Source organism: Phyllopteryx taeniolatus, chromosome 13 (genome assembly GCF_024500385.1).
Source record: "Phyllopteryx taeniolatus isolate TA_2022b chromosome 13, UOR_Ptae_1.2, whole genome shotgun sequence".
Lineage (NCBI taxonomy): Eukaryota > Metazoa > Chordata > Actinopteri > Syngnathiformes > Syngnathidae > Phyllopteryx > Phyllopteryx taeniolatus.
The window spans coordinates 23,203,914-23,220,729 of NC_084514.1; the positions used below are offsets into that span (position 1 = coordinate 23,203,914).

The 16,816-nt window shown below is 47.8% G+C and overlaps 1 protein-coding gene across 9 annotated transcripts in view; it reads right to left on the reverse strand.

Annotated features, from left to right (window-relative positions):
• adck1 (aarF domain containing kinase 1) overlaps positions 1-16,816 on the reverse strand; it is a 156,832-nt gene that overhangs the window by 39,963 nt on the left and 100,053 nt on the right. For all 9 annotated transcript variants that reach the window (XR_009791549.1, XM_061795542.1, XM_061795540.1 and 6 more), the window contains 3 exons: positions 8,742-8,858; positions 2,821-2,970; positions 1,273-1,470 (listed from right to left, as the gene is read on the reverse strand). Coding sequence is in view for 8 of the 9 variants with exons in the window: in XM_061795542.1 (XP_061651526.1) it covers positions 1,273-1,470; positions 2,821-2,970; positions 8,742-8,858 (465 nt within the window). In the remaining variant the exon portion in view is untranslated. The remainder of the gene's footprint in view (positions 1-1,272; positions 1,471-2,820; positions 2,971-8,741; positions 8,859-16,816) is intronic.

Here is a 16,816-nt window from a genome sequence, read left to right on the forward strand (position 1 = left end):
GGGGGGGGGGGTTTGCAGAGAGGTGGCATGGAAGTGTTGGTGGATATTTTTATTTTTTTTCAGTGAATTACAGCATTAATGTGTTAATATGAGGAGGTAGAGAGGTGGCTGGAGTTTTTTTTCGTATTTCCAGCATTAGATGTGATGAGACCAGAGAAATATGGTGATTTGGTTTGGGCAATGGAATCCTTGTAATGAGTGCTGTGTGCTATGTGCAATTGTTTATAAATAGTGAGTGCAGTTTTCCTGTAGAGACGAAGTTGTCCTCCTTTGTGATTTCCTTTTCCTGAGCTGAGCGCTCTACCAGGGGGCAGTTGAGGAAAAGGAAAAAAAAAAACCTCTCAAAAGTTTATTAATTAATCTCATGCACAAAATCAATGCACTTACCAATCACTAAATGGGAAGAAGACCTTTCTACTGTATGTCTGCTGACCATAATTACTGGATACAAATATGTAACAATACGTTTAGGAGGACAAAAAATACAAATTTACAGCTTATAAAATATAAAGTGCTCCATAGAACACACTTTACTCAATACACTATGCATAAAATGGGTTTATCTTCATCTAATATATGCACGCAATGCACTAAAAAATACCCCAACCACCTATTTTCATGCTATATGGGAATGCACACCAATTCAATGCTTTTAGACTTCAGTTACGCAGAAACTCTCCTATATTTTGAACTGCAGGATTCCACCTTCCCCAAATTTGTGCATACTTGGTGACTTAAGCATAATCAATCACCAAATGAAATATTCACAATCAATACTCGTTGCGTTAGCTACCGCTAAGAAAACAATATTACTAAACTGGAAAAATAAACAATCTATCAATATTAATCACTGGTTAAATCTCATCATAGAGTATATTGGGTTAGAAAAAATATCTGCGGAACATTTTCTCCTAGTGTAGTAGTATCATTAGTGTAGTGGTGTAGTGTAGGTAGTTCATTACCAGTTTTTAAAACCTGTCTCAAAACACAGCTGTATTCCTTAGCGTTTAACAGAGAAACTCTGTCCTTGTGTTATTGTCTTATTTTTTTTCATGTTTTATTTGTTTAACTTTCTTATTGTTTTATTATTTACTAAATTATGTTGTGTTACATTGTCTCATGTTCGATTTGTGTTTAAGTAAACCACTTTGTTCCAGTGGCGGTAGTTCTCAAAGTGCTATATAACTAGAGTTGAGTAGTGGCATGTGTTGGTATTTGTAGCATTTCAGTATTAGTAGTAGATTTTCTCTTAGGAACCAATATAAATCCTACCTCTGAGAGTGTGACAGGCACTGAACTAATGCCAGAGTTGATGGCAGCCCAGGAACGAGCGGTGAGTACACAAGCAAACAGTGGGTACAGATCTCCAGCTCCCAGTTTGCGACTGTAATGCTCCACCCCAGACATGTCCTGATGAATCAGAGCCTGCCAGAGCTGGCAGTAGTTTATCCTGAAGTCTGGTTGTAGAACCTGGGTACAGAAAGCATTAGAAGTGACTATCACTTGTTAAATAAAGTACATAGTATATTGCAATGAAACTAATATTGTTATGTCTCATTACGTTTTTTCTTTTTACATTTACTTGAATCGCTGATAAAAAAAATTTACTTAGTGGAGTATGTGGTATTGGAAGACAAACAAATGGTAAATGGCAAATGGGCTTTACTCATATACATTTACAACTGTTACCTACTCACCCAGTCACACAATTAATAATGGGATGTGTCGTCATGATTGAAAAACAAAAGCTTATTTACACACTCATAACACAGTGCCAGAAGTAACTGGGGGTTCAATATCTTTCTAGAGAATACTTTGACATGGTCACAAGGGATCTGGGGATCTACTGTTAAGCCTAAGGTTAGTTAACAAGTTTAATTTTGTAGAATTCATTTTTCAAATCATTAACTTTATTTGTGGCATTTAAATGTACAGGCAATTTCTGACATTGTGTTATGCGTCTATTTTTTACATTCCCCCAAAACAGTGTAGAATTTGAATATTATTCACTGCAGATACATACATTCAATATTATGTTTATATGAATTTAGAGTTACCAATGAGCCATATTATGCAATTGCATTTTTAAATTGAGTTTCTCACGAAGTTATATATGTGACAAACTCTTATACTGGTTGATGACATCTCCGTAGCAACAGAGCCATGATTTGATTGCCTTTGTTTAGCAGGTGGCAGCTAGCGGTAAAAAAAACCCGAACAAACTGTTTGTGCTACTTATATGTCTTAAAGTTTTATAATCAATGACACACTGACAATTTGTTTTGTTAAAAAACAAATAATGGCTCCTATATGGTTGCATTGTCAAACACTCATGCATTTTGATTTTTTTTTTCATAAGTGTATTTGTGAAAGTGGAAATCCTCGAAAGGCCACCTTACTGGCTGACACAAAGACGCACGTTGGTCACCCCCAGTCTAGAAAGATAACCTCAGCTTTTCTGCTTCTTTTAGCAAATTCTTGTTAGTGAATGCTGCCAATTCAATTTTTGTGTGTCTTTAGAATTCACATAGGTTATGTCCAATTTGAACACAGCACCCAGCACTCTGCTAAGAACACATCAAAAGAGTTGCTTATCAAAAAGCTTTTAGTGTGCTGGGGCTCTAATAAATTTGTCTGTCTGTCTGGCCGTCTGTCTGTGTCTAAGTATGTGCAAAATCAATGTATTTTTACGTGCTTCCAAACTGTGTGTTTGCTTATCAATCTATTTACTCAAGGCCTCCGTCAGCACATGAAAAATGGACAACAAAATTGGAACATTTTTCTGTTATTTGTGCTTTGTGGAGCTTGAAGATTTATAACCTGATAAAGCCCATGATCGAGTAGGATGATCTCTGTCTTCTTGCTTTTTTGACACTTTCGAACCAACACATTGCCAGGGTGGGGGTCACAGTGAACAAAGCCGTGTATGAAGATCATTTCACTGTACATTTTGCCCAGGTTTTCTGAAATCTGTTGGAAAAAAAAACATTGAAAAAAATGTTTTAGAAGAACAAAACTGAAGGACAATTCAACATACCAAAACATAATGACACTGACTCGAAGCAAACCTCTTCCAATTAGTAAAGCTTTTTCTGATTGAAATACTGTAAGTCATTTTAGTCTTCCTCAATTATTGTCAGGTCCCAACGTTACAGATTTCTTTTGTCAAATTAAATTATTAAATCAGACCATAGGCGTTTCTAGTCCATTTTGGGGGGCGCTCAAGCCCAATCTCAGGACACAGCAAACAAAAAAATTTAAAAATCTTAATGTGAAACCGATGTAAAAGTTGTATTTAAAAAATATTTTATTATGATGTTGAGAACTCAGCTTTTTATCCTCTGTGTCATGAGCCACCCTGCAGTACCATGGTTGGAGCCTGGATGGCGCCTTGCGACATCTTGCCCTCTCTCTCTCCCCCTCCCTCTCTCTCTTTCCAGCACCTTCCTCGACCGTACACCTGTCACCAATTAGCCCTCGTTACCAACTGCATAAAAGCCTGCCAGATCCCGGAAACTCTTGCCAGAGTATTACAGCTGCTCCAGCGGTAAAACGGCTTCCCAGTTTCCACGAAAGTTACACTATCCACCGAACTGGAAAAAGTATTTGATACCCCGTTCAGGGCAGACAAGCCCCTCGCCATCTCCTTACGCTCACTTAGGGGGCTAGTTCCGTAGCAGCTTATTCCATCAAATTCAGGATACTTGCGGGTGAATGCGAGTGGGATGACGCTGCTCTTAGGGGAATTCTTCATAATGGGCTGTCGGAGCAGCTAAAGGACGAGCTCGCTGCCCGGGATGAGCCCACCTCTCTCTTAAGGTTCTTATTGAACTCGCCATACGCCTTGATAACAGACTGTGGGAAAGAGCTCAAGAGAGAGGGGGGTTAGAGCGCGTAAGGTCACTTCCCCTGTGAGCACTGCGCTGTCAGTACCTCACCCACCTTCTGCACCTTCAATTGCCCCTTCCTCACCACCCACTTCACCAGATGACACCATGCAAATTGGTAATACACGACTAGATCTCCAGGAACGTCAGCGTCGCGTCACCCAGCGGCTGTGCATTTATTGCAGTCAATCAGGTCACTTCTTTTCCACGTACCCCCTGCGAGCAAAAGATCAGACTCCCCACGATCCGAGAGCGCCATGGTGAGCCACACCACCATTTCCTCTAGCTCTCCCTCCCGTCTGACCATTCCTGCTTGCATTCTAGGTTCCACTCACAACACACCCATTGTAGCCCTTATAGACTCTGGTGCAGACGATAACTTTATTCACGAAGGTATAGTACATCAGCTCCAACTCCCTCTCCAACCAATTCCGTCCCCCAAAGAAGTCACAGCCCTGGATGGCCGAATCATCCACCAAAAAGTGCCGTTCACCTTGCTGATTTCCGGTAATCACTGCGAGAACATCTCTCTTTTTGTTATCCCTTCCCCTGAGACCCCATTAGTCCTCGGTATTCCCTGGCTCAAAAAACATAACCCCACCATTGACTGGACGCACTTAGCTATCACCGGTTGGAGCCCTCATTGCCACTCACACTGCCTGCTCTCTGCTATACTGCCCTCTGGCAAACCACCACCATCTGCCACACCGGTTTCCCGTGTCCCCGTAGAATATCATGATCTCTCCCCTGTTTTCAGTAAAGACCTGGCCATTTCTCTACCCCCTCACACCCATATGACTGCACAGTTAATCTGCTGCCGGGGGACCCTCTTCCCTCCAGCCGTCTCTTCAACCTTTCCCGACCTAAGAAAAAGGCAATGGAGGACTATATCCATGACTCTCTGGCTTCCAGACTCATTCGTCCTTCCTCGTCTCCAGTAGGGGCCGGCTTCTTTTTTGTTGAGAAGACACCACTCTCCGCCCCTGTATCAACTACCGTGGACTCAATGACATCACCTTTAAAAACAAATCACCACTACCACTCATTGACCCGTCATTTGAACCCCTCTGCGATGCCCAAGTATTCACCAAACTAGACCTACGAAACGCCTACCACCTCATCCGTATCCGAGAGGGGGATGAATCGAATACCGATTTCAATACCCCTCCAAAAGAACACCGTACTCATGTATGCCAAGTTCTCCAACGCCTCCTCGAAAATCGTCTGTACGTCAAACCAGAACAATGCGAATTCCACCTCTCCTCTGTACATTTTCTCAGCTCATCCGCAATTACAGCAAGGTCGCTATTCCACTCACTTGCCTTACATCCACCAGCTCCCCCTTTCAGTGGAACCCGGCAGCATCCCAAGCTTTCAGCCAGCTAAAGACCCTTTTCACCAGTACTCCCATCCTACGCCACCCCGACCCCTCCCTCCAGTTCCTGGTGGAGGTTGACACCTCGGACTCTCTCGCAGCGGGACCCCACGTCCCAGAAACTTCATCCCTGTGCCTTTTTTTTCCCTGTCGCCTGTCCGCTGCCGAGAAGAATTACGACATTGCCAACCGAGAGCTGCTGGGTATTATTTGGGCATTGGAGGAATGGAGGCACTGGCTGGAGGGGACTGAAGTACCCTTTATCATGTGGACTGATCACAAGAACCTTGCCTAACTCCATTCTGCCAAACGCCTTAACCCCTGACAAGCTCGCTGGGCCCTCTTTCTGAGCCGATTTCATTTCAGCCTCTACTTCTGACCTGGATCCCGCAACAGCAAACCCGACGCCCTATCCTGTATATACTCATTCCCCTCCAGCCCTGCCGAACACGAACCTATCGTTCCTCCCTCCTGCTTCGTTGGTACTGCCACATGGAAGATTGAACGGATAGTCAAACGCGCTCAAACGACTCACCCTGACCCCAAGACCGGACCTCCAAACCGTCTATTCATACCTGATTCCGCACGCTCTGATGTCCTTCAGTGGGCCCACAACTCCAAGCTCACGTGTCATCCCGGCATCACCCGCATTATTCATTGCATCCAGCAACATTTCTGGTGGCCCAGCCTGGTCAAGGACACCCGGGAATTCGTCCAAGCCTGCTCCGTCTGCGCCCGAGGGAAGGCTTCACACCTGCCTCCGGCTTGTCTGTTGCGCCCCTTACGCATCCCGAGCAACCCTTGGTCCCACATTGCTCTGGAATTCATTACCCTGCCCCCTTCTGAAGGTAACACAAACTTTTTCACTATTGTCGATCGATTCTCTAAATACATCCATCACGTACCCCTCCCCAAGTTATCCTCTGCGTTTGAAACTGCTAACCTCCTTGTTCTCCATGTCTTCAAACTCCACGGTATCCCCATTGACATCGTCTCAGACCGAGGTCCCCAGTTCTCCTCCCTGGTTTGGAAGGAAATCTATAAGCCGGTGGGCGCAGCAGCCAGCTTGTCTTCCGGGTACCATCTACAGACCAACGGCCCGAAGGGGCGGGCAAATCAATCAGTGGTGAGGGATCACTTGAAAAGGCCCAGTCCATATGGAAGGACATCAGGGCAGCCTTGGCCCGCTCTGCGGAAAAAAATAAACGGCTCGCGGACCTTCATCGTTCCCCTGCACCTGAGTACAAGGTGGGTCAGACCGTTTGGCTTTCCTCCTGTGACCTCCCCCTCCAAACGGAATCCCGCAAACTCACTCCACGCTTTATCGGTCCGTTTCCCATCACTAAGATAATCAATTGCACGTCTGTCAAACTCCAGCTCCCGCAGTCTCTAAAAAATAATCCGACCTTGCACGTGTCATTGCTCAAGCCTGTCTCTACCTGCGCCCTGAGCCCTCCAGCCATAACCCGCCCTCATGTTATTGACAACCATCCGGCCGTCACGGTTTCGTGCACCTTCGACGTGAGGCCCAGGAAGAGGGGTTACCAGTACCTGGTGGACTGGGAGGGGTATGGTTCGGAGGAGCGTTCCTGGATTTCCCGTAAGCTTATCATCGACGACTCCCTGATTTCTGAATTTTATGCAGCTCACCCGGGGAAGCATGGCAGGATGACGGGAGGCGTCCGTTGAGAGGGGGGTACTGTCATGAGCCAGTACCATGGTTGGAGCCTTGCCCTCTCTCTCTCCCCCTCCCTCTTTCCAGCACCTTCCTCGGCCGCGCACCTGCCACCAATCAGCCCTCGTCACCTACATAAAAGCCTGACAGATCCCGGAAACTCTTGCAAGTGTATTACAGCTGCTCCAGTCTCCACGTAAGCTACACTATTCCTCGTCTCCTTTCTGACCTCCGTATCTCTCAATGTCCTCAGTGTTTCCTCCGTGTTCATCATCAAGTGAATTCCTACCTCAAGGACCATCTACATTTCCCCTTTTCAATAAACTGTTCATCACAACCTCTCAGCCTTTGCCTGCTCTTGGGTCCAGTCTCCATTCCAACGTGACACTCTGCTTTCCAAACTCTGCACAGCCAGCAAACACTGCAAATTAAGCATGTTTCAATGCCGATTCCAAATTGTCCAAATCACTTTTCAATTTAGGCTGATTTCAGATCTCATGTGCATCGTTGAGTGCTCTTTATTGGGGGAAATGAACATCAATTTGTTGCTCCCACAGTTTGTTGCTCCTGCATTGTTGTCCCGCCTTTTGTAGGTCAAAATACAATATGTATTATTAAATAAGGTTTTTTACAGGGCAGCATGGTGATCCATGTGGTTAACAAGTCTGCCTCACAGTCAAAGGTTCTAGGTTTGAATCTCGGTTCTGACATTGCTGTGTGAAGCTCGCACAATCTCCCCGTGTGTGTGTGTGTGTGTGTTTTGTAAAAACTCTGTTTCCTCCCACATTCCAAAACAAGCATGCTTGTATGATAAAGACTCATTCCAAATATAAATATAAGCGTGAATGGTTCTGTGTATATAGTCTGGCATATTTACTGGCAGTGAGTTCAGAGTGAATGCTGCCTTTCATCCAAGTCACCTGATCTCAGTTAAGCTTGAGAAAATGGATGGGTGAACTTTTACACTTACAACCATTCATCCATCCATCCATCCATTTTCTGAGACGCTTCTCCTCACTAGGGTCGCGGGCGTGCTGGAGCCTATCCCAGCTGTCATCGGGCAGGAGGCGGGGTACACCCTGAACTGGTTGCCAGCCAATCGCAGGGCACATACAAACAAAAACAACCATTCGCACTCACATTCACACCTACGGGCAATTTAGAGTCTCCAATTAATGCATGTTTTTGGGATGTGGGAGGAAACCGGAGTGCCCGGAGAAAACCCACGCAGGCACGGGGAGAACATGCAAACTCCACACAGGCGGGACCGGGGATTGAACCTGGGTCCTCAGAACTGTGAGGCTGACGCTCTTAACCAGCCGCCCACTTACAACCATATTTTACATATTTTATTTAACGTCCCAACTCCATTAGAATCGGGGTTGTAATAGTTTTAACACATTTTGATACATGTGAATGATTTTGGCGTACTAATGTCTCAACTGTCTGTTTTCGCTTTAAAAGATTACTGACAGCAAATAAGGTAATTTCAGATTTGAGATTTGGAAAGAACAGCCCATAAAATGCATAGCAACATAGCATGAAAATCAATGATCAGTGCCATATATTGTACACTCCTCTAAAAGCATGTAGTCCATCACATTAGAGTAACTTAGCAATTAGTTACAGTATATATGTATCTGACCTTGAACTATTGAACGAACATACAATCAAAGCATCAACAAACTGCAAGTATGTAAAACTTAAATCATGTAACACTCATTTTGACCTATGTTATGCATAACCTAAATACTCCTCTAGCAGTCACATTCTCACAGCGATCTGTGCCTCTGGTATTTTCTACCTCGTTGACGTTGATGCCATGTGTCTTCATGTACTCCCTGTCGTTGACCTGCCCTCCCTCAGCAAACTCCATGGTCAGAACCCTCTTCGTAGACAAGTCCCAGTGGATCATGGGGACCTGAAAGGAAGAGCAGAATGATTTATTACAGTTACAGGTAACAGTTTAGCGCAAACGACTCTAAATCAGTCTGGCATGCATTCCAATCGCTGACGAATTACAAGCGACGATCCCCCCAAGCTGAGAACAATAGCACACTAGCCAACGACTTGAATACCTTCTACTGCAGATTTGAAAAGGACAGTTTCACACCACACACCAACCCGGCCGCACCCGCGACCACAATCACACCTCTGACCTCTGCGTTAACCATCCATGAACAGGATGTGAGACGCATCTTCAAACAACAAAAGATTAACAAAGCGGCAGGCCCGGACCACGTGTCCCCATCCTGCCTCAAAGTCTGCGCGGACCAGCTCGCTCCAGTCTTCACTCAGATCTTCAACAGATCTCTGGAACTGTGCGAAGTTCCATCCTGTTTCAAACGCTCCACCATCATCCCAGTCCCCAAGAAACCTGCAATCTCGGGTCTGAATGACTACAGGCCTGTCGCTTTGACATCTGTGGTCATGAAGTCCTTTGAACGTCTTGTGCTGGACCACCTCAAGAGTGTCACAGGTCCCCTGCTGGACCCCCTGCAGTTTGCCTACCAAGCGAACAGATCTGCGGATGATGCAGTCAACATGGGACTGCACTTCATCCTAGAACACCTCGACAGTGCAGGGACCTACGCGAGGATCCTGTTCGTCGACTTCAGCTCAGCGTTCAACACCATCATCCCTGAACTCCTTTCATCCAAGCTTCTCCAGCTCAGCGTCTCACCTGCCATCTGCCAGTGGATTTACAGCTTTCTGACGGGCAGGACACAGCAGGTCAGGCTGGGGGAGGCCACCTCATCCACACGCAGCATCAGCACTGGGGCGCCCCAAGGTTGTGTCCTCTCTCCGCTGCTCTTCTCTCTCTACACGAACGACTGCACCTCAGCGAACCCGACTGTCAAACTCCTGAAGTTTGCAGATGACACCACTGTCATCGGCCTCATCAAGGACGGTGACGAGTCTGCATATCGACAGGAAGCGGAGCGGCTGGAGCTGTGGTGCGGCCGACACAACCTGGAGCTGAACACGCTCAAGACTGTAGAGATGATCGTGGACTTCAGGAGGCATCCTTCGCCACAGCTGCCCCTCACGTTGTCCAGCTGCCTTGTGTCAACCGTCGAGACCTTCAAGTTCCTGGGAATTACAATCTCCCAGGACCTGAAGTGGGCGACCAACAACAACTCCGTCCTCAAAAAGGCCCAGCAGAGGATGTACTTCCTGCGGCTTCTGAGAAAGCACGGCCTGCCACCGGAGCTGTTGAGGCAGTTCTACACAGCAGTCATTGAATCAGTACTGTGTTCTTCCATCACAGTCTGGTTTGGTGCTGCTACAAAAAAGGACAAACTCCGACTGCAACGGACAATCATAACTGCTGAAAGGATTGTCGGTACCCCCCTACCCACCCTTGAGGACTTGCACGCTGCCAGAACTAAGCCAAGGGCATGCAAAATCCTCTCGGACCCTCCCCACCCCGGTCACGAGCTCTTCCAGCTCCTTCCCTCAGGTAGGCGCTACCGATCAATGCAAACTAGAACTAGTAGACATTCCAACAGCTTCTTCCCTCTTGCAATCAACTTCTTAAACAGCTAACTTATAATTCCATTACAACAAGCTGGCAATTTTTTGACTTGAGTTCGTTGTCACATTTCTGTGGGGCCAATTATGTATTACTCGTGCACTCACTGTAGTTGTCTCGCCGTGCTGCACTATTTGCATATACTGGCCACTCATGCCAGAGTAGCATCTGCTCCATTTGCACACTGATTGAGGAGTATCTGTAACATTTGCACAACCATTGTCCCAGATTATCGCACTACTCGTCACTTTAAACCGCATACACTCCTTGAAGTCTCAGTGCCCTTTGCACAATGGTCATTGCACCGGACTATTGCGATATTAGCCATTCGAACTGCTCTAAGTGCTAGAGGACTCTGCATCTTTTTGCACAATTGTTTTTTGTCAATGTCTTTATGTCTCCAAAGTGTTCTGTAAATTGACTGTCTGTTGTACTAGAGCGGCTCCAACTACCGGAGACAAATTCCTTGTGTGTTTTGGACATACTTGGCAAATAAAGATGATTCTGATTCTGATTATAAAAGGGAATATGTCAATAGATAAAGCAATACACTTGGGTGGTCTTCTGTTTGTTTTTTCCAGTTTGAGTCCTCTACCAGAGCTTGATCTTAGCTGTTACAAGGACTACACTCTTCAGCAAAGACATTCAGGATGTTGTTCGTCAAATCTTGCTGGAGCCACATACCCAGATTTGGGACCATAGCCCAGAGTGCTCAGATCGACTGGTACTAATGTTGTCTCTACTCGCCACCAGTACCAGTTCTCGGCATACATACTTGAGGGGGAAGGGAGAAATGTTAAGGGGGCATCATGTACCATTTATGTATTTTTTTTTTTTTTTATATGCTGTCATCTAAGCAACATCTTTTTTTTCTGCTTATTTCAGCAAGACAATGCCTAGCCACATTCTGCACGTGTTACAACAGTGTGGTTTCGTAGTTAAAGAGTGTGATAATACTGTTCAACACAACACTATTTCATCTGTTTTGCGTCACATTATTTCATATATTCTATGCTTGTAACCCTGTGCCACATTTCTCATGAACAGACTTATCACAAAACTTGCAGAAACAACATATCAATGACACAGAAATCAAGGCGTATATTCAGGGTACGCATGCAGACTGGTACACGTTTGCACAGGCGCGGGATTTCCTTAATTTTATTGTTCATTCTCGATATATATATGATATAGGTCACAATGAGTCCATCTTGCAGTGTTTTTGGTCACCATTGGGGGTTCTCCGTGCTCCGTCACTGAGACCACTCTCTTCTGAGTGTGATGTCTGGTTCTTATCAATCTGCTGAGAGAGCATTTTGACTGCAGATTAAAAGGGGAATTGTTCTTTGTTGAACAGTCATCACTCATCCTTCATCCCCCAGCCGAGCTGTGGGTCACCGGGAGACAATGCAAACCTTGGGGCAATCTGTGTCCATCTATAAGATGAGGCTGGCTTGTTGTCTTAGCACAGGAATGTTGGGGGTTCGCTGAGTGGATTAGGGTGCAGGACAGGCCAGGCTCGGTGGTCTTTAATTTGAGAGTCGATATCTGTTACAAGGGTAACTGCTCTGTCGCTGGACTTTGAAGATTTATCTTGTCACCTCAAACGCGACCGGATACACTCGTTACCATGGCGACGACGCCAACAACAATGGATCGCGCGTGTATTGTGTTGGTTAAAAAAAGAACAAAATGGGGAAAAACGTGTGGTGGTGGTGGTCACCGATTGGGGGAGAAGAGCCCTGGTGAGAGAGGTAAAGAAGAACCCAAAGATCACTGTGGCTGAGCTCCAGAGATGCAGTCGGGAGATGGGCGAAAGTTGGAGAAAGTCAACCATCACTGCAGCCCTCCACCAGGCGGAGCCTTATGACAGAGTGGACCGACGGAAGCCTCTCCTCAGTGCAAGACACATGAAAGCCCGCATGAAAAACACCTGAAGGACTCCAAGATGGTGAGAAATTCTCTGAGACCAAGATAGAAATTGTTGGCCTTAATTCTAAGTGGCATGTGTGGAGAAAACCAGGCACTGCTCATCACCTGTCCAATACAGTCCCAACAGTGAAGCATGGTGGTGGCAGCATCTTGCTGTGGGGGTGTTTTTCAGCTGCAGGGACAGGGAGACTGGTTGCAATCGAAGAAAAGATTAATGCGGCCAAGTACAGGGTTATCCTGGATGAAAACCTTCTCCAGAGTGCTCAGAACCTCAGACTGGCCCGAAGGTTCACCTTCAATAAAGACAGTGACCCTAAGCACACAGCTAAAATACCGAAGGAGTGGCTTCAGAATAACTCAATGACTGTTTTTGAATGGCCCAGACAGAGCCCTGACTTAAACCCAATTGAGCATCTCTGGAAAGACCTGAAAATGGCTGCCCACCAACATTCACCATCCAACCTGACATAAATGAAGAGGATCTGCAAGGAGGAATGGCAGATGATCCCCAAATCCAGGTGTGAAAAACACGGTAATTCGGAAAAAACACGGTAATTCGGAAAAACAAAAATTCCCACAAAGACTCATGGCTGAGCTCAAAAGGCTCTACTAAATACTGAGCAAAGGGTCTGAATACCTGTATGGCTGTGTGATATTTCAGTTTAATAAATCTGCAAAAATGTCAATAATTCAATTTTTTTCTGTCAATTTGGGGTGCTGTGTGTATCTTAATGTGGAAAAAAATTAACATAAATGATTTTAGCAAATGGCTGCAATATAATCCCGAGGCGTTCCCAGGCCAGCCGAAGGACAGAGTATCTCCGGCGTGGCCTGGGTCGTCCCCGGGGTCTCCTCCCGGTGGGACGTGCCCGGAACACCTCACCAGGGAGGCGTCCGGGAGGCATCCGACCGAATCAGATGCACCAGCCACCTCATCTGGCTCCTCTCGATGTGGAGGAGCAGCGGCTCTACTCTGAGATCCTCCCGGATGAGCGAGCTTCTCATCCTATCGCTAAGGGAGAGCCCAGACACCCTGTGGAGGAAACTCATTTCGGCCGCTTGTATCTTGATCTTGTTCTTTCGGTCACGACCCACAGCTTGTGATAATAGGTGATGGTAGGAACGTAGATCAACCGGTAAATTGAGAGCTTCGCCATTGGGCTTAGCTCTTTCTTTACCACAACGTACCGATTCTGCCTCTACTTGGGGCAGAATCCCATCCCCCGACCTGGAGAGGGCACGCCACCCTTTTCTGACAGAGGACCATGGTCTCAGATTTGGAGGTGCTGATTTTCATCCCAGCCGCTTCACACTCGGCTGCGAACCACTCCAGTGAGAATTGGAGATCACGGCTTGATGAAGCGAACAGAACCACATCATCTGCAAAAAGCAGAGATGCAATTCTGAGGCCACTAAAGCGTACCCCCTCTACGCCTCGGCTACGCCTAGAAATTCTGTCCATAAAAGTTATGAAAAGAATCGGTGACAAAGGGGAGCCTTGGCGCAGTCCAACCCTCACCGGAAACGAATCCGACTTACGGCGGACCAAACTCTGACACCGGTCGCACAGGGACCGAACAGCCCGTATCAGGGGGTTCGGTACCCCATACTCTTGAAACACCCCCCACAGGACCCCCCGAGGGACACGAACGCCTTCTCCAAGCCCACAAAACACATGTAGACTGGTTGGGCGAACTCCCAAGCACCATCGAGGATCCTGCCAAGGGTGTAGAGCTGGTCCACTGTTCCACGGCCAGGAGGTAAACCACACTGTTCTTCCTGAATCCGAGATTCGACTTCCTGATGGACCCTCCTTTCCAGCCCCCTTGAATAGACCTTACCAGGAAGGCTGAGGAGTGTGATCCCCCTGTAGTTGGAACACACCCTCCAGTCCCCTTTCTTAAAACGGGGCACAACCACCCCAGTCTGCCAATCCACAGGCACTGTTCCTGATGTCCACGGGATGTTGCAGAGGCGTGTCAACCAGGACAGCCCCACAACATCCCAAGCCTTTAGGAACTCCGGGCGAATCCCATCCACCACCGGGGCCTTGCCACGAAGGAGCTTTTTTAACCACCTCAACACCAGACATAGGAGAGCCCGCCTCAGAGAACCCAGACTGTGCTTCCTCATGGGAAGGCGTGTCGGTGGAGTTGAGGAGGTCTTCGATGTATTCTCCCCACCGACTCAAGTCCCGAGTCGAGGTCAGCAGCGCCCCATACCCACTATACACAGTGTTGGTAGTGCACTGCGTTCCCCTCCGCCGGATGGTGGACCAGTATTTCCTTGAAGCCGTCCGAAAGTCTTTTTCCATGGCCTCACCGAACTCCTCCCATGCCCGGGCAACCACGAAAGCTTCATTCTGCTTGGCCAGCCGGTACCCATCAACTGCCTCAGGAGTCCCACAGGCCAAAAAGGCCTGATAGGACTCCTTCTTCAGCTTGACGGCATCCCTCACCGTTGGTGTCCACCAACGGGTTCAGGGATTGCCGCCACGATAGGCACCGACTACCTTATGGCCACAGCTCCGGTCGGCTGCCTCGGCAATAGCGGCGCGGAGCATGGTCCACTCGGACTCAATGTCCCCCGCCTCTCCCGATACGTGGGTGAAGTTCTGCCGGAGGTGGGAGTTGAAACTCCTTCTGACAGGGGATTGTGCCAGAGGTTCCCAGCAGACCCTCACAATACGTTTGGGCCTACCAGGTCGGACCGGCATCTTCCCCCACCATTGGAGCCAACTCACCACCAGGTGATCAGTTGACAGCGCCGCCCTTCTCTTTACCCGAGTGTCCAAGACATGCGGCCGCAAGTGTGATGACACGACCACAAACTCGATTATCGAACTGCGACCTAGGGTGTCCTGGTGCCAAGTGCACGTGTGGACACCCTTATGCTTGAGCATGGTGTTCGTTATGGACAATCCGTGATGAGCACAGAAGTAAAATAACAGAACTCCGCTCGGGTTCTGATCGGGGGGGCGTTCCTCCCAATCACGCCCTTCCAGATCTCACTGTCATTGCCCACGTGAGCATTGAAGTCCCCGAGCAGAATGATGGAGTCCCCAGCGGGAGAGCTCTCCAGCACCCCTTCCAAGGACTCCAAAAAGGGTGGGTACTCTGAACTTCTGTTTCGTGCATAGGCACAAACAACAGTCAGGACCCGTCCCCCCACTCGAAGGCGGAGGGAGGCTACCCTCTTGTCCACCAACATACAGGCGCCGATTCGGTGGGCAATAAGTATACCCACACCTGCTTGGCGCCTCTCACCATGGGCAACTCCAGAGTGGAAGAGAGTCCAACCCCTCTCGAGAGGACTGGTACCAGAGCCCAAGCTGTGTGTGGAGGCGACCCCAACTATATCTAGTCGGAACTTCTCGACCTCACACACAAGCTCGGGCTCCTTCCCTGCCAGAGATGTGACATTCCACGTACCAAGAGCCAGCTTCTGTAGCCGTCAATCGGATCGCCAAGGTCCCTGCCCTCAGCCACCGCCCAGCTCGCACTGCACCCGACCCCTATGCACCCTCCCACAGGTGGAGAGCCCATGGGAAGGGGGACCCACGTTACCCTTTCAGGCTGTGCCCGGCTGTGCCCCCATGGGTGCAGGCCCGTCCAGCAGGCACTTCCAGGCCTTGCTCCAGAGGTGGACCCGGTGACCCGCGTCCGGGCAAGGGAAAACGTCTTCCTGAATTGTTTGTCATCATAGGGGTTTTTGGAGCTGTGCTTTATCTGGTCCCTCACCTAGGAACCGTTTGCCATGGGTGACCCTGCCAGGGACATAAAGCCCCAGAGAACGTAGCTCCTAGGATCATTGGGACACACAAAACCATCTGGTCAATCATGATCAAGCAAGATGGCGCCTACCCATGTGGACGCCTCGGTTACGTGCTCTCTAGTATTGCCTATGTTTTCATGTTTTTCGTTTGTCTTTGGAGACATTACCCGACTCACTTTCACAAGGGAAGACTTGTTAAAGATCAGGGAGTCTACCCCGGACTTTCATTCACCAACTTTCGCAAATCTGCTCAGTTTTTTCCCAGAGTTACTCACCGAGGCATGGAGGCGAAGGCGGCGCCACAGAGAGAAGCGAGCCGGCATCCAAGTTAAGCTCCGCAAGAGAGGATACAGATTGCCGTTCCAGTCGATCCACCTCGCGTATCTACGCTCCCTACCCAAGTAAATGGACGAGCTTCATCTTCTGATAAAGATGCGCCTCAAGCTTACACGAACGGCGCACTGCTAACGCTCGCTGAACAAGTAAACAAAATTGAAAAAAAAAAAAACTGAGACTCACCCCTCATCATTCTCGGGGACTTTATCAAAGCTAAACTCAACCACGAACTCCATAAATACAAGCAGTACATTGACTGTCCTACCAGGGAAAATAACATTTTAGACCACTGCTATACTACG